Genomic DNA, 24,753 nt, shown 5'->3' on the forward strand with positions numbered 1-24,753 from the left:
CACCACCCAATACTACTATCATTCAAATTAGGCATATATATAATTATACTGGTAATTATATATTGAGTGTCAGTGAAATGGAGTATTGCGCACGCTAAGGTGAAAGGTTATTCCAGTAGCTCATTCCACTGATTCAAGAAACCCGGTATATTAAAGACTCTACCACTTCAAGACAACAAAAATTAAGTTGCACAACAGGAAATCATGGTCAAGTGGAGATACATGACATAATAACCACAAATAAGCATAATAAGAGAGACTAGTCTTTAAGAGGTTTCATTCCTAGTTAGGCTCTAAGTTTGTTGGCCTGTCTAATCTCTTCTGTCTCTTTAGTGCTTCTTTTGCTTCTGCTCTTACTCTTCTTTTTATTGTCCTTTTTCTCAGTCTTATGGCCATCTTTGTCGCTGCGAGACTTGCAACTGGAGTGCTTGGAGTGACGATGGCGCGAGGGTAAGGGTGAACGGCTCTGGCTCCTCTTGCGCCTGGGATGGTCTGATAAAGGAGAGTGGGGAATGGGAATGTGATTGACTTACTGTCACGTCTTTTGAATCCTGTGTAGACATATACACTGTCCTGGTTGAGCAGCTCATCAATGAACTCGTCAATATGTAAGAGCTCTAACTCTGCAAAAGAACAACATAGCATGGCTATAATATCACTTCAATCTCACATGGTGGCTTTACCACGTCCAGGCAGACAATAATTGGCTTAAGCGGTTAAGTGCTAGACTCCTACATGTAAGTGAGGTTTGGATCTTTTATCAGTACCGTATACCCTTGCAAAAATACGCCAACCCTTTTCTGCAAGAAGTTGAGGCTTATTAGGAGATTGGGCGTATCATCCCGAACGGTTACATTTGTGGCCATGTATGAACATATCATTGACAAAAATGTTAATAAACTAATGCATGAGTGCATGCATGTGATTAAAAAGTGATAAGAATGAACATGGAGAAGTTAAGTAGACTCTATAATCTATTCGTTGTTCGTCAGATGTAGCAGCAGAAACTTCCCGAACGATGGAAAAGTTGTATCCTATAGAGAGCTATCAGGTACTTTGTTTCAGCAATCCAAGGCAAAGTAACCTGCACAATTGGGTGATGACTTTGTTCTCCTGCAGATTTGTGTTAATTGTTCCCTTTCTCTGGATATAAGACTAATAAAGTCCAAGTTTGGCCCCAGAAGTTATGTGGTCAAACATGGCTTCATTTATGTTTTAAATATGCTAAGGGTGAAGCTTACACGTGCTCTACAGAAGCGCTTTTAACAAGTATATGAAATTTTGAATTTCAGCTAGTGAAGTATGACAAGTTTTATGACAATTAACATGATGAAGATCAACCTCAACACAATTAGTTGTTCCCTGCATATACATCTTCAAGGCAAACAGATCCACAGAGAACCTGATCTTGGTCCAACAAAGAGTAGAGTCAAAATAGCTACTATACAACTAGCTACTATATACCTGAAACATAAACATGTGGCATTTAGCTACTGCGCATGCTCAAACTCTTCCTTCTGGGTGGGCGTATATATCGAGTCAAATAAATACTCTTGTGTAAATAGGGAATGGGCATATTTTCGCGAGGGTATGGTATATACGCCAGCGAGGCAGTAAGTGGTGAGTGGTTAGTGTGGCACAGTAGTGCCCAAATCCAATGGTTTGCAACCACGGTTAAATACACTTACCTCGTTTATTTTCTTCAGCTTCCTGTATACAGTATTGTAGAAAGTAATTGTAGCACTCCATAATGCAGCCTCAGGTAGAAGGCACCAAGGGCACGCACATATCTAGAGGGAAAAGGGCTCAATAAAAAGAGTTTACTAAAAACCTTGTACGCTGTAAGAGTTTGAATACAGATTGTCACTATTATAATGAAAGCATCGCGGGTGCTGATGCCTCGGTGGAGGTGTCAAAGCTACATAACATAAAGCTACTATAGCTATACACACATTATATATCATGATGCATTAATTTTGCTGCAGAAACTCAAGGAGTGGGTAATGATCAACTATGATTGTTGTCAAAAATGATCGATGCCAAAAGTCCAAGTCTAAAATGAATGGCTGCACCAGCAGAGCCTTGCAGCTCATTTTTCACTTTTGCAGTTACCAACAGCTAGCGTTCTAGTGCAGAGCTAAGTTACTAAGTAGAGTAGCACTGCAACACTCCATGGACAAGTTTTGCTATGCACTTTTATTCCAATTAAGTAAGCAAAACTAGGCATAACTCGAGAATGAAGTTGCAAATCCACGAATTAAAATCCAAGAAAACATGACTTAAAGCCTATAGAAACTCTTACTTGAACTTCATTGATCCTTGAGCAGCTGTAGCAGTCTACACAGACACACAAACAAACACACTAGCGTATACCTCGCTTGCGCATGCGCACCGAAGCATGTAAACATCCAGCTCAACACAGCTACAGAGAGTGCGATACGGGTATATATCAAGTCAACATCTTGAATTTGGGCTTAAAAGGAATCTATGACTCACAATAGCACAATTTGCTACGTTGTACATGTAACTGCATGAACATCAAAACACGCCGAATGCTGTATAGTTAGTACATGTACTACTTCGTACAATATTGCCTAGGAAGCTGACGAGCTTAACTATTATGCCATATTGTGTGAACTCACTTGTATGCTTGACACAGGCCTTGTGAATGCTACGAATTGCCTCCCCGTCTTCATTCTTTGCAGCAATTGCCACTAATCGACCGTAAGTAGCTGTTGAATTAGATGGATTGTCGAAATCAATACTTCTCCTTTTCCACTTCTTTAGAGCAGCGTAAAATTTCCCTGGAACACTAAAGAATGTCTGGGGATTCTGATCGATATCCTCAATCTCAGCATCACTGAGGCCTAGCCTGTGCTTGTAATTGCCATAGCCAGCAATTTCGGTAGACAACTGGAGAAGAGCTTCATCCGAGCAATGTTGACTCAACTGAGCTGCAGTCGCTGTCGTCTCATGATGATGAACTGCATAGATAAAAATAAAAGTGCTGATGCCTCAGTGGAGGTGCCAAAGTTACATAACATAAAGCTATATACATGTACTTAGTTTTGTACACACATTATAATTATCAAGCCGGATGAACATTTATTGCATTAATTAATTTTTGCTGCAGGCAGAATCCAGAATCATGCACGGGGAAACTTAAGGAGTGGGTAATGATCAACCATGATTGTTGTTAAAAACCAGTCTAAAAGTGATGGCTGCATCAGCAGAGCCTTGCAGCTTTCTTCTCTCCAACACTCGGTGAACAAGTTTTTCTACGCACTCTTCTGAAAAGGCTGCAATGGCATTCCAAGTAAGCAACTCGAGAACGAAGCATTATTTTGAAAATCCACGAATTAAATCCATGACTAGAAGTCTATAAAAACTCTTCTTGCACTTCATTGATCCTTGAGCAACTGTAGCAGTCTACACAGACACGCAGACAAACACACTACCGTATACCTCGCTTGCGTATGCACACCGAGGCATAATTATATGGACTGACAACGCACATACATTGTACATGTGCACGATTGTAACTGTGAAATGATCACAAATTGAACAATACCTGACTCAGTGGGGACTCCATCAGTAACTTCATGTAGTTGAGTCGCTGTGAGGACATAACAGTCACATGAGACACACTTACACAATGCAACGGTCAAGGCTATACCTAAACAACCTCTTTTAGACCAAGGACTGAGGTAGGCTATATAGATTGTACATTTAGTGCTAACATTCGTAAGTGCTCCCTAATAAACTTCACACTGGTACGTGGGTTTGTATAAGCTAAATTGTGAGAAGTATAGGATATACCACATCTACGAGGAGGATATGCACCTATATATCCTCTGCTACCGTGGTTACTCCGAGGGGTGTGTAACCATGGTAGCGGAGGATTATACAGAGTGCATATCCTCCGAGTAGGTGTGATATATCTGACTTATGCCACGTGACCGCAGCACTATATAGAAGGACCTCCTCCAGCAACAATTCAATCCATGGATGCATAATTATACTGCAAGAGCAGGACTATGCTGGATTTTGCAGTCAAGAGCTATAGCAGCATGAAAAACAACCTAGAACACTCTGCATGCCTGGGCTGTATGTTATTACCTGAGGCGCGTGTGGGCGGCCACGGGTATAGTAGTACTTTGGTTTGTTTGACTGTTTGTTTATGATATGTGAGCCTACTCACCTGGATGCCATAGCACTGCGTTTACAGCATGGATAGCCTCCATACAACAAGTAAAAGTGACAGATTTCGATGTTAAAGCTTCGTTGTCGTATAAAAGCGAGCAAAACCTAAGAAGCTTGAACTTGCATGTGGCAGCTAGCTAACTACACGCGGTCTTTATTCGAGACAGACTACGTATTTACAGCTGAAGTGATCTCGTACCAGGAACAATGGGAAAGGGTCCCTAAAGTAGAAAGCTAGAATTGTGACTGGTTGTTGTCTCAGCTGACTCGACTCTGGATCCTAGCACCAAGACTCCAGGAGCCATACTTCTCTAAGACTCGACCAGACTTCTTTGAGTGCATGTCTCATGTACCACGACAACTCTGTTTCATCATGCCTACGTTTCATCATGCCTCGATCCAGTCTGGTTTAGTTTTATTGTTTCTGACTTGTTGTGCTAGACAGTCAGTCATACGATACATACTACATGCACTGCATTATATCACTCCTCTGGTTTCATGTCACCAGCCGAGGGTTTGCACTTTAGTGCTCTAGTTTTTCTATGTATCATACAGCTGTTGACCAATGAGATAAATTAGTGGTGACGTAAGTATAGTATAAGTATAAGTTTAAGTTGTTATTGTGAGGCAGACACAACATCGGAATGTACATGTAAAAAGCACTGAGCATTATGGGAGCCAAAAACACAAACTAAAAAAATCTGTCTCCAGTAAAACAAACCTCGGCCCACATAGACAGTATACCGTATAGCGGGTATATTTCGAGGGTATAAATTTTCGCGGAAATGCCTTTAAGAATGGTTTTCGCCGTTTTAATTTTCGTGGAATAACGCTTTTTTGCAGCAATGCATGCATGCAATATTAAATTTGCGGTTATAAATTTTCGCGGTTCATGCCTAATCAGTGAAAACCACGAACATTTATACCCTTGAAATATACCCACTATACGGTAAGTTCGTGAGGTTAGATAACTCACTTGTTTCCTTTTTGTAGAGCGCTGTGTAGACAGTGAGGACCACTATCCCAGCAGCTTGATCCTTTACCTCACACCGGTAGTGACCAAAGTCTTTCTCACTCACACTTTGGAAGCTGAGAGCGTTGGGGCGATCATCAGTTGTCTTGATCTGACGTCTGGAGCCCTCTTTGGTCCAGTAGAAGGAGAAACCGTCCTCAGCAAACTGTAGTACCTCTAATTCCGTGCTGCTTCCTAGAGACACGTGCTGTATGTGTAAGAAACCTTTTAAAGCAGACAAGCTTGCCTTCGATCTGATTCACATTAATTTTACTTCTATACGTAGATATAGTTTAGTGGTACGATTTTATTTGCACACAACAGAATGCACAGCACATTCATTTTGGCTACATGTACATGCATACACACAGTAAACTGAGGTAAATTTACTTGGCCCCTTTTCCATACATGTATCTTTTCGCCCAATAAAAAGAACACACACTTATTTACGAAAACTCAACAAGACGAGAATGACAATTTTCACTTGCCTTCCCCAACCACACTTGTTGTCCTTCACTGAGGCTGACAGGACTTCTACCACACAGGAAGTGAATCTTTCGGCCTTGAACAAGGGTGCAAAGGCTGTTAAGACTCTTGCTTGCTGCATGTTTGGGGCATGAGCATTGGAATGCAATACTGAGAATCAATTTTGGAAATAAGATATTGAGCAAGTATAGGATTGCTGACAGAGTGTGGGAGCAAAGATCGTGAAGGGAGAAATCGCTCTGTTCTGGATTGCGTTCAACTCGTATCTCGTAGCTTCTATCGTGAGAGAGCAGTGTCACTTTGTGTACATAGTCAACATAAAAGGAGACAGCGTTTCTCTTTACATGATCTTCCACTAATTCCCACGTCAATCCGAGAATTTCATGAGGGCCTTGGGAAACTAGTCGAGTGATCAGCCCACAGAAAACTCCTGTTGGTACGTAACCAAAGCTGAATGTGATATGGAGTGGTTCTGGGTTGTTGGCATCTGGAGGTGGGTTGGTCAGCTTGTCTTGCGGAGCACAATCCAAAATAGCTGGCATCAGGTAGGTGGTTCGTTCACCATCTTCATCTTTGTGTGTGATCTCAGAGAGAAGGTTAAGGTACTTGAGAAGCTTCACAAGCGGCTGGGACGGTATCAGAAACTTGTTTTCTATATTCTTTGTAACTTGAACATCCAATTGGCAATGCCGCTCGATGGCCTGCAGTGAAAATTGACCTCTCCTGATCAATTCGGCTCGCTCACATTCAGTATCGTAGCCTCCACCATGAACACTATGCATAGAAATGATTATCAGTTGGCTTATGCTATCGAAGATCACTTGAGGTAAACAGATGACGTGACGTTTGAGAAGCCAGCGTGGATCGTCATCGTTGGGAACATTCGTATAATACAGGATTGAGCCTATACAATGAAGGTAGAGGAGACATATTTTGGTTTCATCTTCATTCATCTCCAGCCTTTTGCCAATTTCAATACAATCCTCTACTGTGGCAATTTGATATTCCTTTCGAAGAATAATTCCTAGTACAAGCCAATTCTTTGATATTGGAAGAGAGGTTTTGCCGAAGCGAGAGTAGAATATTTTATTCATTAAGCCACGTAATGGAGAAATTTCAGTGTTCTCTGTGCCTTTATCATTATCGAGTGGAAAAAAGGACATCCTGTCAGAAGAGCAATTTGCATCTTTATCGGAAGTGTCATCAGGTTCATTTTGCTTGGGAAAAACTAAAATTTGTTCAAAAGTTTTGGTGATTGGCTTCAATGCTGTGTTTATTTCTGCCATTTTTTCTCTGGTCAACCTTTCTTTTTCTGGGCCGTCTGTTGAATCTCTGCCAAGCTTATCCTTGTGGGTTCCTATTAGGGCTGCCACTGGAGGCGCTGTGAAGAAAGCATCAAATTTTTCCTTCAACTTAGTATTTTTTAAGAGAGGCTTTGACATTTCTGACATGTGACGCACACTAGCAATTGATGAGAGGATTTGAGAGACTGCGGTTTTCACTGTGTGCATCGATTTATAAGGAGTGATGACTTTGCCGTCTCGACTAAATGGAATATCGTAGGGCTTGTCAAGTTCCTTGCTCAGATCTAAGAACACTAGATACATGGCCGGGCCGTTGCTCAGAGCTGGTAGCATTTCTAAGAAGCCTGGCTGACCTCCGACATCGTTGATGTTTAGCAAGGTGTTGCCAAGACATTTGGTCATTTGAGAGTAGTTTCCGCTCTTTATCAGTTTCCCCAGCCGAAGAATGATTTGTGCCAGTTTGTTTTGATGGTCTACAGCAGCTTTATCCTCCGAGTCAGCAGGTGTAGCTTGTTGTACAGTTTGTGTGTTGACTTTGTGAGGTACCCTTTCTTCATGTCGGCTGATGGGTGTGATGTCTTTTTCACCAGAAGGTGATACCAATATTTGACCACTTGTCATTTCATCCTTGGGTAGATCTAAATCATCGAGAGTCACATTGCCACATAGATAGCCAAAAATCATCTTGGCTTCTTCATCGACATCCTTGGAAGATATCCACTCATCTTCATTAATCAATGCCATGACCTGGATACAGTTAGCTAGTAGAGTGCTGGGATGTTTGGCCTTGTCTCCAGCTGATCGAATGTTTTCGTACACCTGCAGTAGACGATTAAGTGTAGTCGTTTTCCCAACGTGAGGCGGACCAACAAGAAAGAGCTTCAAAGTGCACATATCGATTGTTTCTTTATCGACCATTAGAGTCATGAGTCTATCGAGGTATCGCCGCTGCCATTTGATAACTGCAGGGGGAACACCATTTACGTTTAACGCGATTAACACTAACATGCAAAATGAAAGCACCACGGGTGCTGATGCCTCGGCTACATAACATAGGGCTACTAGCAGCTATTGCTATACCAATTAAGAGTTCATTAAGAACTCTTGCTAATACACACATGATTATTATGATGAACGTTTGCTCAATGAGTGGGAAATGATCGACTGATCGTGATTGTTGCTAAAAAGGATGCCAAAGGTACAAGGTCTAAAATTAATGGCTGCTGCATCACTCTTGCAGCTACCAATAGCTAGCGGTCTACATACTACTAAATAGAGTTGCAACACTCCATGGATAAGTTTTGCTACGTACTCTTTTGAAAAGGCTGCAATGGCATTCCAAGTACATGTAAGTGCAAAACTAGGAATAACTCGAGAGCGAACCATTATTTTGCAAACCCACAAATTAAAATCCAAGAAAACATGACTAGAAGTTTATATTTTACTTGCAGTTCATTGATCCTTGAGCAGCTGTAGCAGTCTACACAGACACAAATACACTATCGTATATACCACGCTTGCGCATGCGCACCGAGGTATTATTAATACTAATCACTGTATTGTTAGTAAACACGCAAATTCTACACGCAAACTTATTTCCAACTTACCAACATCCTATATACCCCTTGCTATTTACCTTCATCAAGTTGTGTCCTGAGGTTGGCAGCAAGGTCGCTGTGACCTTTGTCACGTAGGAGCTGTTGTATTTGTTCGAATTTTAGTAGACGCAGGGCGGGGGGAACTTTGATTTTGTTGTCGAGGAGCAACTTTTTTAGAGCATCAGAGTCTTCATCAGTCAATGCAGTGCCTGCAACATAACGATGTTGGATGCATAATTACATATACTATATGTACATGTAATTTGGCACACTTAGGCTATTGATATAACGTCATACGTAATTGCAGTATAATACTAGAAAATAGAATCAGCATCTCGAAGAGGAATTAAGGGAGTTGCCTGGAACCGTTAGGAACTGTGTATATACACATGGGTAATGCAGGCACCTAGCATGATCATTGTTGTGCTATATATAATAGAGTCTCCTACCAGTTGTTTCTGGCTGTTCATTGCCAGCACTGGATGTCCGTTGACCGGAGAGAGAGCCAGAGGTCACTGGAGGAGGAATGAGAAAGTTACATGTGACAGTTGCAATTAATAATAGTAAGTCACCTTTTCGATTTTTGGTTGGGGGTGGTGATCTATTCTCCTCACTCCTGGAGTCACTTTCTCCAGTCATAGCAGCTGTATACGGAGAGTAGCTGTGTTGAACCAGACTGTGTATACTCATAATCGTAGTGCGCTTACATTCTTGAGGTAGAGACTTGAGGTAGTCAGCAATTTCAGTAAAACCCTCCATTGTAGCAAGGTCAAGAGGAGTGTCCCCCTCATCGTCAGTTGCACCTGAACAAGAGTGAGTGTAGAAACAAAGCTGAGGGGTGTGTTTTACTCACCGATATCACAGTTGACCTTCTCTACCAAGTATTGCACCACATCTTTGTGTCCTCTGTAGCATGCAAAGTGGAGAGGGGTCCTGGACCAGTTATCATCTTCCCTCACATCTGCACATTACAGACGTGCGTAATTATACAAGAAAATGACAAGTATACTATCAACTGAGGAAGGCTATTTTGGTAAGACATCTGTGTGTACAATAAAATTAAGTGGGCATGCAGAATAGCCGTCATAGTACAATGTCAATTCTCAATTTAATAGCATTGTTGTCAGATAATTGATATTATGCACGGTCGTGTCCTGTTGTGCTGTTAGCTGATTAGACGTAATTAATGGCCCGGTTTTGCTAGTACCATTGAATTATACACACTCGAGCAGATAGGAATAATCGTAATATCTTGAGTAGTTAACATCTTGCAGCTACCAATAGCTAGCGTTCTAGTGCAGACAGATCTAGAAGGTAGCAAATTAAGGGTGCTCAAGCACCCTTTGGAGAATTATCTGTGTGTCTCACTCATTGACTGATTGAAGGCTGAAGTCACTCCTAGCCTTGGTACTTGCTGAGTATAGCTGTCCTACAGAGCTAACTACTAAGCAGAATATAATTTTATAGCTACTTAACACTCTATGGACTACACACTATTCTGAAATAGCTGCAATATGGCATTCCAAGTATCGAGAACAAGGCATTATTTTGCAAACAAAACACAACTTAGAAACCTATAAAAGCTCTATTTGCACTTCATTGATCATTAAACAGCTATAGCAGTCTACACAGACACATACCACACTATACCGTATATACTTCGCTTGCGCATGCACAAAAGAGGCATAATGGCATAATGGCATAATGAGAACCATCTAGATTAGCTATAGTAAGGACAATAACCAAATAAGGGCATTAGCACCAAACCAGGACGTGATCATACACACAGTACACTAACACATAATATTATGCCATACATCATTTACCACTAACGAGGCTAAAGGTTGTTACACTTCCTATAACACTCTGAAATCACCACAGGTACAATATACTGTATATTTGATCAGAGGCCGCTCTTATAATCATAAAGGTCGCATTCAAATAATAGCCTCTCTACAGCCCATCTTCAGTGCAATAGAAGCCGCTCTTAAATAGTAGCCTCAGTGAACTTTGAAGCTATGTCTCTGCATGTGGCAGCCAATTGATACTGGTATCTACGACAAACTAAAGGTTATTGAAATAGCTGGGGCTAATAAACGCCTCTCTTGAACAGTGGCCTCTCTCGAATTGTAGCCTCCTCTGCCAGCAAATAAAACATTTAGTAACCGCGGCAGGTATATACGGTACATGTACATTATGACACTCACTCTTGGGATCAACCTTGTCTTGCTCAACCAGTTTCTTCACCACGTCCAGCTTGCCACACCGACATGCTGCACACAGTAGTTTGGCGTTGTTGTCCTCATCACTACCACAGCCACGACTCATCAGGTAAAGGGCAACATCCATACAGCCTTCATACAGATATACCAGAGCTATGTCCAACGGTGATTGTCCCTTATCATTCCTCACATCTGTACATTATACAGACATGCAGATTTCGTGTAAACTAAACTCATTTCGCGGATAGAGATTCAAATGACCACACCCCTACAGTAGAGAGGTTTCAATACTGTTTTCGTTGAACTAAATTTTCAAGGTTCAAGGTCAATCCACAAAAATTTAGTGCCTAATCAGATACACAGAATATGATTTAAAAATACATGTGTACAGAGACCTTAATCAGTAAAGCTCACCAACATCCATCTTCAGCTCCTCCACCAGATACTTTACCAAGTCTTTACTTCCTTCCACACAAGCATAGTGAAGAGGAGTCATGTTATATTTATCCCTCACACCTGTTGTGGAACAGAGTTCAGCTATCACACAGAAAATATTATTGTCGAAATTATTGATTCAGATATGGAGGAACAATAATGTACACAAATAATTATAAAGACAACATTGTACTTACCAGTGCTACATCCGACTTCTCGAATCAAGTAATCCACTATCTTTAAATGACCTCCCCAACATGCATAGTGAAGTGGAGTAATGTTATCCTTCCCACCACCTTTATCAGTATGAGCTCTATGGGTAACAAGCGTCTTCACAATCTCAAGGTAGCCCTTACTACAAGCTCTGTGTAAAGGAGGCTCCCTCTTCCTCTCCTCACTCCAGTAGAGCTGGTGGTTAGGGTCCGCCCCCTGTCCCAACAGGGACGTCACTTTGATGATATCACGATATGCTACAGCATCCCATAATTCCTTGGCTAGCTTCTTTTGAGCACTATAATTATGAGTACAACATGGGTGGGGGTCAGTCGAGTCCGATGATATATAAAAGTATAGATCTACAACTGAATACACCACAAGCAAGCATGCACTGTATATAATTCTTACTCTAGCTCAGAGTCTTGTTGACTTGTGTCCATGTGTACGTGTGAAAGAGGAAGTACAGTACCAGTCCATGCAGTGACAGTGCAAGTGCTAGATCTAGTCAGTAAAGTTGAATGATCGAGTCTCAACACGGAGTTTGACCATACTGTTAGCCTGCAATCAGTGACGGCTTGCGAGTCTAACAGGTGCATGTGACTTCAAATGAATAATTATATCATACTACCCGAAAATACGCCCCCCTCGTATTTAAGCCCCCCCCAATCAGAGCAGGAAAAAAGTTTATGGCTCAGGAATGTAACCATTATAACAATAAAGAGAAAACTAGACTTTAAGAGGTTTCATTCCGAGTTTGGCTCTAAGTTCGTTGGCCTGTCTAATCTCTTCTGTCTCTTCAGTGCTTCTCTTGCTTCCGCTCTTACTTTTCTTTTCTTTGTCCTTCTTCTCAGTCTTATGACCATCTTTGTCGCTGCGAGACTTGTGACTGGAGTGCTTGGAGTGACGATGGCGCGAGGGTGAGGGTGAATGGCTCCTCTTGCGCCTGGGATGGTCTGATGAAGGAGAGTGGTGACGACGTGGGGAATGGGAACGAGAGCGATGACGGCGTGGGGAATGGGAACGAGAGCGATGGCGACGTGGAGAACGGGAACGTGAGCGACTGTGCCTTCTCTTACTGTCCTGTGGAGATCTGCTCCGTCTGCAAGGGAGATACAAATTTTAAACATTCCAGAGTGGATAAGCTTGCATCCTACAGAGACAGATACATTTTCAAATTTTTCAAGAATTAGAGGATTAAACAATCTCTTTCCTAAATGTACCTCTTATGTGATGGAGACGAGTGTCTCCTGTCAGTGGGGCTGGGGGAGTGTCTGCCCCTCACATCCTCCTCCTCCTCGTCAGACTCCCCACCAGAGAGGTCCTCGTCCAGAGCACTCACCCTCGGCTCCAGCTGCTCCAATTGCTCGAGAATGTGTCTAAAACAAGAGAGTGAAATGCATACAACGTGAATGACGTGTCTCATCAATAGAAATAATGCTCCACTATTGCAGCATTGGATATGCTTTTATTATGCCTTGGTGCGCATGCGCAAGTGAGGTATACGGTAAGTGTGCTTGTGTGTATATGTCTGTGTAGACTGCTACAGCTGCTCAAGGATCAATAAACTGTAAGTAAGAGTTTCTATAGGCTTCTAGTAACGTTTTCTTGGATTCGTGGATTTGCAAAATAATGCTTTGTTCTCGAGTTATGCCTAGTTATGCTTACTTGGAATGCCATTGCAGTCTTTTCAGAAGAGTGTGTAGCGAAACTTGTCCATGGAGTGTTGCTACTAGTTAGCTCTGCACTAGAACGCTAGCTATTGGTACATGTAGCTGCAAGAGTGAGAAGAGAGCTGCAAGGCTCTGATGCTACTAGCAGCCATTTGGACTGTTGGCATCGATCATTTTTAACAACAATCATGGCCAATCATTACCCACTCGTTGAGTTTCTCTGTTCTGCATGCAGCAAAATTAAAAAATGTTCTCATGATAATTATAATCAATGTGTGACAGTGTATAAAAGCAAGAATTTATGATAGAGAGAGAGTATCGAACGTAGGCATACTGTGTATCAGATGTATGCGGAGAGTAACGTGACTTCCTGTATCTGTCACAAGCTTGGAATTTGCACACTGACCAATCCAAGCGTGGGTGATGTAATCTATCAACCCATCCAAGTGTGGGTGATGTAATCTACTTTCTTGATAGATTACATCACCCACACTTGGATTGGTCAGTGTGCAAATTCCAAGCTTGTGACAGATACAGGAAGTCACGTTACTCTCCGCATACATCTGATGTACAGTATGCCTACGTTCGATACTCTCTCTCTATCATAAACTCTTGATAAAAGCTATTGCTATAATAACTAGTAGCTGTAGCTTTGACACCTCCACTGAGGCATCAGCACCCGTGGTACTTTTATGTACAGCGAAATGGAAGCATTAACACAGCAACTAAACACACCTCTTTTGAATCCTAGGCAGGATGACATCACACGCTCTGTCCTGGTTGAGCAGCTCATCAACGAACTCGTCAATATGTAAGAGCTCTAACTCTGCATAATAACATACCGATGAGTTAATCAACAGCTAACTGAACTTTGACCTGGATTAATTAGTGAATAAGACGACTTTTACCAGGTAGACAATAATTGGCTTGAGCGGTTGTGGGTGTAATTGGACTCCTACATGTAAGTGGGGTTTGGATCTTCTACAATATTATAGGCCTTCAATAGTCAGTCATTACAGCGAGGCAGTTGGCGAGTGGTTAGTGAGGCACAGTAGTGCTTTTTTTAAGCATATGTTCACGAACCAAACCAAATCCAATGGCGGGAGCTTGCTTACCTCCATTCTTGTTCATTCTTTTCAGTTTCCTGTAGTCATTGTAGAGAGGCTCCAAGTAGTTGTAGCACTCCATAGTATCCCCTGTCAGCCTCAGGTAGAAGGCACCAAGGGCACGCACATACCTAGAGGATCAAAGCCACTGTTTAACTAATGATTTGTACGCTGATTAAACAAGAGTTTAAATACATACATGTAGGCACTAAAGCTTAAGATTGTACACACTATTATAATTGGTATGGAAATATAAAGCTCTACACAAGTGCTAGTCCAAGAGTGAGCTACAGAATGTGATCATTCATGGGTTATCAAGTCTAGAGACTTGGTCTGGAAATATAAATGGAATAATGACTTCACTTAGCCTCGTCCCCATATACCCATAGTCTCGCGAGCAGACGTGGGAGGGAGGGACCGTCTGGTCACTATTGCAGCAATTCCGTGGACCCCTGCCAGAATGTTGGCAGTGCCAATCAGATTTGTCCACATTATAGTGGGCGGTAACACCCCGTATATTTTCCTATTATAGCATAAAATGAACGTGAAAAGAAGGATTATTGACTCTAGCAAAGGCTAATTTTAGTGTTGAACCATACCTGGCTGCGAAGGAACTCAGTTTACAAGGAGTTCAGACCAAGCAAGAGCTAGCTAGCTGCGAATGAAAATATTTGTCTACATGTGAATTTGGTTAATTAACTAATTATCTTGCACGTGACTACATTCCTCAGTGCCATGGAATTGCTGCAATAGTGACCAGACGTTCCCTTTAGGACAAGTCTGCTCGCGAGACTAATATACCCACTCCTCTCCTTGTAAATGCACCCATCAAATTGCTAACTGGACATCTAAACACAAACACACTAGAACACCTGCTCATGTACGTTTTATAACATGCAACGCTCACTTATAGTCTGGCATCTTGATGAACTCGATGATGATGTCCTTGCTTGGTTGGATCTGCAACATCTTCAGAATGAGACACAGGAAGGGGGTGGGCTTAATATTGGCACTAAATATCCCTCCGATGTGGTCAAGCTCCAGTGCACGATCCACAAGCAACTCAGCTGAGAAGGGAGAGGGATAATCAGCAATTCTATGAAATAGTAACGTGATTTTAATGTCGTACTTCTTCTACATGTAAATAAGGCCGCCGCTTTTTAATACTTACGTTTTTGAGGCTAGTGTATGCAAACAAGAAATAGCCAATGAATTTATACGATACCTTATATGGTGCCTTATAGGAGAAATCTCCAGGTGGCGCCTTATTAGAAGGAGGCGTCTTTTAGAAAAAGTATGGTATACATATTTTTTTTAAAGTTCCTGTTAATTGCATGCATTTGGTTCATGAATTCAGTAGCTCTCAGTCAATAATATAAGTAGTGTTTACTAGTCAATCAGACAAGCTCTCGGAACCCACCACATGCTGAAATAGACTACACTTGCTGCTATAGTTACCCGTGAGACCAAAGCAGTCCTCCTTCCAGTACTTGCAGTCATAGATCCTAGTTCTTATGATCTTCTCAACAAGGTACTGTGGGTTGGTGCCTTTGATGGACTTGGCATCTTTGGCAGTTCTGTTAGCCATGCTTTCATAGTTTCGGATATACTCCACCCAGAGGGTAGAACTTCTACAAAGAAGGCACACCCCTTACCTGCAGTGCATGTGACTGGCTTCTTCCGATCGAGGAGCTTCTTGAATGGAATCATGGAATGATCTCAGAATGATCTCTACTGTACATGTACGTTCTACATGCATGTGAGTGAGTCTACTCTACTATATGAGATGCAGATCAATGTACTCGAATAGGCCTACTCTAGACTCTAGTATTATAGTGTAAGTGGTGGCTTTACTGATTAGATCCAGCTTTAGATCTATAACTATTTATTTAATAGGTCTATTTATATTATAGCTTAGTTAAATAAAGCCAGAATGGCTTGTAGTCTAGGTTTATAATGGCCTGTAATAAAATAGCCTGTAGTATAGCATAGATACAAGAGGAAGAGGATTGGAAACGAGATCACGTGCGCTATCAATCCTACAGTATATAAGCCCCAGAATTGATCCGCGTTTTATGTAAATGAGCAAAGTTTTATGGCAAAGAAGACATATTTGGAGTGATTCTTCGATTACCAAGGTAAGCTAAGTTGATTTAAGAGCATCACTGCATGCATGCATCAATTATTGTTTTATGATATCCTGGAGACTATAGCCATGCAAACCTCTTGTAAGCACACAAAGTTGAAAAGATTAGCCATTACTTTGTGGGTAGTAACTCACCTACAGTACTATTGTAGGACTTGAAAACTGTATACAGCTAACACTTTGTCTTCTGATGCACTGCATCGGCTAGTTTGTATACCGTTGATCCGTAATTACATGAAATAAAAGGAAAAGATGGCTTTGTTGTGTGGGGGCTATACCACCATGTGCATGTAATATTTCAAGTTCTGATTTCAGTTCTAATAGATGCTGCATCAAATGTTCATAACATTTTTAACTAGTCTTGCATGTGGTGCTGTTTTTCCTAAACTGAATAGTGTGATGTTTTATGCCATTTTTGTCCTGGGCATACAGATCTGCTGCAGCATTGGTGGAGAAGAGAGCAAACCTGTGCTGAGAAAGAATACCAGATTGTGTACCTTACTAGCACCATAGATACAATGCTATATCTTTATTTAGCAATAAGTATTATGCCATTTTGTGGTTTGTGTGTACACTATTAGTGTAAGCCACGCCCACCATACTTTCGTCTAACAAGGATAGTTTGTGCTAATTGAGTTCACGTGACCTCGTTTCCAATCCTTTTCCTCCTGTATCTATGAATATAACGAGGCTTGTAAATGGCTTGTAGTTGTGTGTGTATAGAACAAGCAGCAGCAAATAATTATCGTCTCTCTCGTTTTCCACATCAATGACTTCCACAGGTGACGTAGAACTCAAGCTGGTTACAATGCTGCAGTTTGTACGAAGTATCAAAAGAAAGTACTCGGAAAGGCTTTTGATAAGTCGAGAGGAGCAATGGCCGCCTGTCAAGAGAGATAAGTTGATTAACTTGCAGCTGATTGAAACAAGTAGAGCCGACTCTTTTGGTAGTTCTACTAACGAAGAGGTTAAGAAAACACCTATTCACTATGGGGATTTATTTTCTGGGAGAGATGATAAAAGGCCTGTAAAAAGAGTTTTGGTTGAAGGTCATGCTGGGATTGGGAAAACCACACTTTCGTTGACTCTTAGTGAAGGATGGGCCGAGGGGAAGTTGTTGCAACAGTTTGACTGTGTTTTGCTTTTGCCTTTGAGGGAGAATAAAGTTGCAACCGCTAATTGTTTTTCTGACTTGTTAAAATTGCTCCATGCCAGTGAGAATGTTCGATCAGCTGTAGCTAGTGAGTTGTCTGATAATGAAGGGGAAGGTTTACTGATCATAGCTAATGGTTGGGATGAGCTAAGTGAGGCTGCAAGATCTAAAGATTCTTTTGTTTATGATCTCCTTTTTGGCTCCATTGTACCATTTGCGTCTGTCTTAATAACCTCTAGGCCATCTGTATGCTCTGATATCCGTAGGCTGCCATTAATTAACCGGCTAGTTGCAGTGATAGGTTTCGATAAGCAAGGCGTCAAAGCATACATTAAAGCCGAATATGAGCATAATATGGACAAATATTCCAGGCTTCTGAAACAAATCGAAAGTAACCCGCTGTTGCAAAGTATTTGTAGCATACCACTTAATTGTGCTATCACCTGCCACCTTTGGGAAGTATTAAACGAAGAGCTTCCTTTGACAATGACTGGTTTGTATACACAAATTATTCTTAGCGTTGTGTATCGTGATATCAGAAAATATGATGTTTTTGATATGACCTCCTTGAGTAATTTCGATTCGATTCCAGAAAACCTTAAGTGTACTTGGTGGAAACTATGTGAGTTTGCATTTGACTCAATATGTGGTAATCAATTGGTATTTTATGCCAATGAATTAAAAAGCTTTTTTCCAGATCTGCTTGTTGAAACTAAGATGTCCTTGTTCGGTTTACTTCAATTTTCCCCCTCATTGCTACCTGTTGGGCATGAATTGTCAGTTAGTTTTCTTCACTTAACTTTTCAAGAGTATTTAGCTGCTATGCACATATTAACACTACCCGTGCTCAGACAGATAACACTCTGCAGTGTGTATGGTTCAGCTACTCAGTTTTCCATGGTATGGAGGTTCTTTTTTGGGCTCCTATCTCTTAACGATAAAAGTAGGAGCATTGCTAATAAGCGAACATATAATCACATCGATATTGAAGGAATGTTGGCAAGCTTAATGAAATCTTTTACTAGTAAACAAAACACTTTGCTGTTTTGTCATTGTGCATTTGAGTACCAAGACGAGCACTTAACTTCACTCGTAGCATTAAAAGTGAACGAATTAATTCATGGGAATTTTCCTATAGCCCAAAATGCCCTTGATGGTGCTGCTATGTTTAACATGATAGCCCATACTAAAACATGCTCTTCTTTGGTGCTCCGATTTAATGGGTGTGACTTAGGAGATGACGGACTACAGCGGTTGACCACCATTTTCTCAAATGCTTGTGGATCTCTCCAAGTAAAAAGACTTTACCTTAACAAAAATCAGCTTACTAGCACGGGCATTTCTGAGCTGTTTATTAGAAGGAAGGCTTTTACCATACTTGAGGAGCTTTGCTTGAGCAAAAATCAGATTGATTACAGAGGCATTCACAGCATATTTTGCTCTTCTGGTTTCATGCCGTACCCTTCTTTGAGATATTTACGTTTGTCTCATAATCCTCTGTCTGTGGCTGGGTTTGAAAAATTAGAGAATGCTATCCTAGCTGATTCAACTCCTAATCTATACAGTCTTGATCTAACAAATACCATGACAATGGATCCGAACATCAATGGTAATATGGTAGCTTCACTTATGGAAGCGCTTTCAATCAAGTGCCCTCGACTTGTTGCCCTTTATTTGTCAATGAATAATCTAGGTATTCCTGGGGGAGCAGCATTGGGGGAAAAATTGCCGAGACTGACACAAAGAGTTGCCGAATTTGATTTGTTTATAGATGACACCCAACTCGGTGATAATGGTCTTGATGCTTTCATTAGCTCGCAATCAGAGAACTGCCATATTTTTTCACTTGGAATTAAACGCAATGAAATACACCATCAAGGATTATCACTGCTAGCTGAGAAACTTCATAGTGGGACCATGAGTTGCATTGTTTTAGATCTAGTAGGCAATCCCCTGGAATGTGAGGGTGTATTCCTTCTTTCGTCGCTATTGGCCAATGAACATTGTAGAACACGTCACTTATACCTCTCATCATGCCAACTTACTACATCTTCTAGTCTTAAAGAAGAACAAAGCAAAATTTCGCTAATGGGAAACATAAATTGTCAAGTAAAGTCGTTGGATCTTTCCGATAACAATTTTAGTGGCGAACGTGTTTACTACCTAGCAGCTCTGATGAGTAAATGCATGTATAGCCTAGAAATTCTTTACACATCGAATTGCCATCTCAATTCGAAAGACTTACAATTTCTTATTAAGATACTGAGTTCTGATTCATCGAAGAAATTTGTCAATTTGGGACAGTGGTATATCAATGATAATGATATAGATGATTCTGGGGTGTGTACTTTGATTGAATCTCTGAAACTGCTTTTTCCACGCTTAACTGTTATCGATGTAAATGGCAATCGTATTAGTCACATAATGAAAAAAAGGCTGGAAGAATGTAACAAAATGATTCTTAAGGTATGTTTGTGTACAGGAATCCCTCTAACGTATATATGAACTTTTCCATATAATTATATTAATAGGTGATATGTACAGAGTTATTGGAGTGTGAACCGCAAAATTCTCTCTCCATACGGGTAAAACTTTTGGCGGAGTGGAAAACAACCGCACTTGTTCCAAGAGATAAGAATGTATACATTTTTTAAGTACTAAAGGTCAAATTGAGTATGTATTTTTTCACATGCAGGTAAGAAAGGAATTCTTTCGGATGTGGGATGACCTCCTTGCATTGATGTGCTGGCAGTTGGAAGACATGGTTGATGTTCCCTCTATTGACACTACATCTGTTCAAAATGAACTAACATTATCTCTAAGCACAATGGACTCTACTACTACATGTACAAGTCAACAAAACCAAGTATGTATTTTGTTTGTTTTTTTAATCATTTTAAATTATTCATTCAACAGGAAGCTGTGGATACTTCTGCTAATACTGCTCAAGTTATGCCCACACCCAAAAGTACGTATAATTTTTAATTATGTATACATACATAGTAAAATTACAATTATGTACATTTTGGCTTTGTCAATCGGTCACTATAATTATATTTATTATACAGTTGTTCTGAACGCCCGTGACCATCTGAGGGAAGCAAAGACAGCTTTATGGGATGTGAGGGCCAAATGGCGCAGCTTCGGCCTTGAGCTGGGAGTGGACCCCTATACATTGGACTCCATTGCCGTGAAATATCAAAACAACCCTGACGAGTGTCTCCCTCAGTTGCTGCAACACTGGATGGACAGTGACAAAACGGACCCCACCTGGGAGAGGGTAGTCTACGCCCTCAGGGCTAGGCCTGTTGGGTTTACACAATTAGCTCAAACTCTTAAAAATAAGTACAATCTAGATCTACCATAGTGTCATTTGTTTCACATTTTGTGTTGTTTTCATTATTCAATAGTGCAATGTTATTTTAACTGACTAAACAAAACATGAAATGTTTATATAAACAAGAAGCAGGACAATGATCAACACACTAATTAGTCACCATTATCAGACTCGCTAGAAGAGTAAGCTGCTAGTCCCGACAGTGCCCCTAACTGAGAGCTAGCTGAACTACTTACAGTTGTACTAGTATTCTCACAAGAAGCTTGGGCATCGGATAACTTAGCTTTCTTATCGGGGGTAGATTCACTTTCACGACCAGAAGCTGCTTCTTTGCTTTCACGGGAATCACTTGAAGTTCTGTAAATGATAGTGAGCTATAGTGACCCAGAGCAGTAAACAGTTGATAATATATACATTTACACGTGTACACATTAAAGAGCATCAACATTTGAAGGAAAGAAGTATAGAGTTTACGACCCAAGAACATTGGACAAATTAGGTATTATCTTTCATCTCCCAAATATAAACATTGATGATACCGTATTTAAAAGGTTTCTTTCTAAGCTTTCAGAATGTGTATACAATAAGATCAAGAGTATATGATATAGAGAGAGTATCGAACGTAGTCATACTGTGTATCAGATGTATGCGGAGAGTAACGTGACTTCCTGTATCTGTCACAAGCTTGGAATTTGCACACTGACCAATCCAAGAGTGGATAATGTAATCTATCAACACATCCAAGTGTGGGTGATGTAATCTACTTTCTTGATAGATTACATCACCCACACTTGGATTGGTTAGTGTGCAAATTCCAAGCTTGTGACAGATACAGGAAGTCACGTTACTCTCCGCATACATCTGATGTACAGTATGCCTACGTTCGATACACTCTTCTCTATCATATACTATTGATAAGATTGTATTGAACCGTGTGTATGTGTGTGTGTGTGTGTGTGTGTGTGCGTGCGTGCGTGCGTGTGGAGGGAAACAAAGCTTGGTGAGCAATAAACTTTTGGCAAGATGGCCTTTGTTGAGATATAATCATTTTTCATTTGGGACCTGGGTTTTGGGTGCATAGCATTTACCTTAATGTTACTATTATAGACGGGTAGTAATTTTAGCATTTTCAGATTTTTTCTGTTTTTAGGGTACTAATTTTGGCGGATTTGTAGCAAATTCATTACCACAATAAATCTCAAAGATGTACAAGTATGAGTTTTAAGGTTGAATGGAAGTTTGGAGTCAGATACAGATAAAAAAAGGGCTAGCTTGCTTAGCATACTTTCAAAAATACATTAGAAAAAAAAGAAAAAAAGAATAAAAAAGGTATTTTTTTTAATGAGTTCATAATTTTTTTAATTGCGTTTTATTATTAGCGCGTACTTAATTCAGCATTAATAACAAATTCGCTAAAATTAGTACCCGTTTATAATACCATATTACTAGAATATTTTGCGGGTGAAAAACCTTTGCAAATGAGCCAAATCAGCTGAAAATTCGACCCTTTGCGATCTGCATTCTGGCAAGGATCGTGTGTATTTACTAGTAGTTGCGAATTGATCAACTATCGCAAGTTCGCAAATGTTTGATGCTCGCAAAACATTCTAGGTAGTAACAATAAGGTACATAGAATTTGGACTTTTTTTCAAGGGTGGCTGTTAAGCGGGTTTCACTGTGTATCCTAGCCTCCTTCACAAGGCCTAAACAATTAGGCCTGCTACTGACTGCTTGCGCATGCACAAAATTATTGGATAATATTCCCGTAATGTTTCCCCCGAATTATATCCTGAATAACATATACAGACAAAGAATACTCTTCATAAAGTCAGACACAGAGCTATATAGCTAGCTAGCTAGAGACAGAGCTGTATTGGTTACAGCAGCAATTTCTTTCTGATAGAGTCGACTTTCACCAAGGTTAGTGTCAGATGGGCGTGGCCTATCCATATAGGCTATTGTCAGCCTTCCCCTCCGTTCAGAGGATTGTTATCCACACTGTTGCAGGCTGTGAGTCCTTTGTTAACATAGTAGGCTAAGGGTAGCTATTAGAATGCTATCACACGGGCTACAATCACACTTCTATCCACTTTCTTCAATCCACTTTCTTCAATCCACTTCCGTTCGTTGTGACGTCATTGTTTTACTGAGCAAAATACAATGGTATCCGAATTACCCACTTTCTGGGTAATAGGTGGCGCATGCGCAAACAGTCGATAACAGGCCCTCTCTTAGCGGCCTGGAATCGAGGCTATGTATAGCCTTGTACAGTTCTAAATTCACCTCTTTCTCTTAGTCTTGATGGAGCCGGCAATTAACGACAGCTGGCTCTTTGATTTATTCTTTTTCACCACCAGCTGCGCTGTTTTATCTTTGCCTTCGGTGCTCCCCTCACCCACGTCCTTGACAGTGGGCTCAATGTCGTCATCATGGAGTTTGGAGACCGCCTCCTGTGTAAGAGAAAATGAAAGCACAATGCATTTTTTTGGCTATACATTTACCAATAAAATAAAAATCTATCAAACCAAAAAAGTACGAGAAAATATATGCTTTCTCAAATTCTCTACAAGCCACCAAATGTATTTTCTCGATAAGTGCAACTCTAATAGTTTAGCTGACGTACCCTGTAAGCGGTGACCTCGCTGATCTCAGAGCGAATGACGTCCGCCTCGTGCTCCGCCCTCCTCTCAGCCACATGTGTGAGAAAGACGGACTCATCATCGTCCAATCCCTTGTAGATCATGTTCTCTGCACCGGGTAGGGGTGGTGGGGGTCAAATAATATAGGATGGTATGCATTGCAAGTACGTACAGTGACATCTGCTTTGCTATAGAGACGCCCTAGGCAAACCAACAGTAGCTGAATAGTTGCAATACATGCATGCTAAATGGTTTTAGGGTACTAGCAATAATATTAGTACTTAATGCTCAATAATGCTAATGATACTTTGCAACAATACTATGTACAGGTTTTCCACCCCCCGTATTATCAAAGCACACTTTTACCCCCAAAGGCACAACAGTACAATCATGTACATTGTGGAACTCACTGAACTTGAACTTCTCCGTAAATTCCTCTTGTTTCTGGTCTTTCTGCTCCTTCAGACGCTCGTACAGTGTTCGGTTGTCAACTGCAGCCTCAGGGCGCTCTGCAACAGGTCAAAAATTGTATGTACACAGCAATTGAGTTAGACAATCAATATACCATAATACACTGCTGGTTCTGGAAGTGAACAGTGAAGTGTGTACATACATCTAACCTGCACATATGCATCGAACCTTACATATCACCCCATACTACTGACACTAGGCTACTACAGTTGGTCAGTTGCTATACTCGTGAAGTAAGTGTCCTTGGAAATTGTTCCGCGGCACTTCTATACGATAAGCCGTAAATATCTGAATTAAAGTGCCACTAAAATATATTTGTATGACCAAATAAATATGTGAGGAGCGAAATAATCAAGTGGTGCTTATAGTGGCGACATCTACAGTGCCACACCTCCTCCTCCTCCCTTCCCCACGTCATGTGCAAGTGACACCCACGTATGTACCTAATGGGTCAGAGGGTTTCCTCACTCTCTCCCACTCTTCTTGCCGCTTCTTTTTCACCTCCTCTACCTCTTGCTCAGTGACAAAGGACTTGAAAATGGGGACAGCCATTATTATATTGAGATGAGGGTGGACCTGCAAAGCAGCAGCAGGGCAGATTCAGTTCCTGAGTTAGGGAAAAGATCGTCCGGAAAGCTCCTCCTGTTTAGAATCAGTAAATGCACTAGTTACTGTGAGTACCATTTCCAACTTGGAAACTGGAAACTTGACTTGGAAGGAGAGATATTAAAAGAGCCTCTGGAAAATCCATGTAA

The 24,753-nt window shown here is 40.9% G+C and overlaps 4 protein-coding genes across 10 annotated transcripts; 1 reads left to right on the forward strand and 3 right to left on the reverse strand.

Moving 5' to 3' along the window:
* Positions 1-123: 123 nt before the first annotated feature.
* LOC135335371 (uncharacterized) lies at positions 124-12,059 on the reverse strand. Of its 4 annotated transcripts, none has more exons than XM_064530845.1 (17): positions 11,885-12,059; positions 11,617-11,771; positions 11,458-11,556; positions 11,240-11,341; positions 10,811-11,017; positions 9,457-9,564; positions 9,311-9,406; positions 9,176-9,247; positions 9,053-9,118; positions 8,642-8,812; positions 5,704-7,967; positions 5,180-5,423; positions 3,572-3,616; positions 2,643-2,984; positions 1,689-1,790; positions 534-623; positions 124-482 (listed from the first exon to the last, which is right to left on the reverse strand). In XM_064530845.1, the coding sequence occupies exons 1-15, from the start codon at positions 11,914-11,916 to the stop codon at positions 1,759-1,761; spliced, it is 4,035 nt and encodes a 1,344-aa protein (XP_064386915.1). In that variant the 5' UTR covers positions 11,917-12,059; the 3' UTR covers positions 124-482; positions 534-623; positions 1,689-1,758. The 4 variants fall into 4 exon arrangements, with proteins under 4 accessions (XP_064386915.1, XP_064386916.1, XP_064386912.1 ...); XM_064530846.1 differs by having other exon boundaries at positions 11,458-11,771; positions 11,885-11,915; positions 11,947-12,050; XM_064530842.1 differs by having other exon boundaries at positions 11,458-11,771.
* Positions 12,060-12,155: 96 nt separating this feature from the next.
* LOC135335394 (pre-mRNA-splicing factor 38A-like) lies at positions 12,156-15,886 on the reverse strand. The gene is made up of 6 exons (XM_064530886.1): positions 15,711-15,886; positions 15,160-15,319; positions 14,262-14,383; positions 13,882-13,972; positions 12,697-12,852; positions 12,156-12,575 (listed from the first exon to the last, which is right to left on the reverse strand). Exons 1-6 carry the CDS (start codon positions 15,838-15,840, stop codon positions 12,203-12,205), a joined length of 1,032 nt encoding a protein of 343 aa, XP_064386956.1. The 5' UTR covers positions 15,841-15,886; the 3' UTR covers positions 12,156-12,202.
* Positions 15,887-15,897: 11 nt separating this feature from the next.
* LOC135335376 (protein NLRC3-like) lies at positions 15,898-21,016 on the forward strand. 4 transcript variants are annotated; one of them, XM_064530856.1, is made up of 6 exons: positions 15,898-15,994; positions 17,181-20,017; positions 20,083-20,190; positions 20,247-20,417; positions 20,468-20,519; positions 20,620-21,016. In XM_064530856.1, exons 2-6 carry the CDS (start codon positions 17,207-17,209, stop codon positions 20,916-20,918), a joined length of 3,441 nt encoding a protein of 1,146 aa, XP_064386926.1. In that variant the 5' UTR covers positions 15,898-15,994; positions 17,181-17,206; the 3' UTR covers positions 20,919-21,016. The 4 variants fall into 4 exon arrangements, with proteins under 4 accessions (XP_064386926.1, XP_064386924.1, XP_064386927.1 ...); XM_064530854.1 differs by having other exon boundaries at positions 15,910-16,011; XM_064530857.1 differs by having other exon boundaries at positions 15,950-16,089.
* On the reverse strand, positions 20,964-24,641 carry LOC135335398 (PSME3-interacting protein-like). Its single transcript, XM_064530890.1, has 5 exons — positions 24,442-24,641; positions 23,938-24,036; positions 23,512-23,636; positions 23,172-23,338; positions 20,964-21,245 (listed from the first exon to the last, which is right to left on the reverse strand). Exons 1-5 carry the CDS (start codon positions 24,548-24,550, stop codon positions 21,041-21,043), a joined length of 705 nt encoding a protein of 234 aa, XP_064386960.1. The 5' UTR covers positions 24,551-24,641; the 3' UTR covers positions 20,964-21,040.
* Positions 24,642-24,753: the final 112 nt, after the last annotated feature.

The sequence above is a fragment of the Halichondria panicea genome, chromosome 4 (genome assembly GCF_963675165.1).
Source record: "Halichondria panicea chromosome 4, odHalPani1.1, whole genome shotgun sequence".
Lineage (NCBI taxonomy): Eukaryota > Metazoa > Porifera > Demospongiae > Suberitida > Halichondriidae > Halichondria > Halichondria panicea.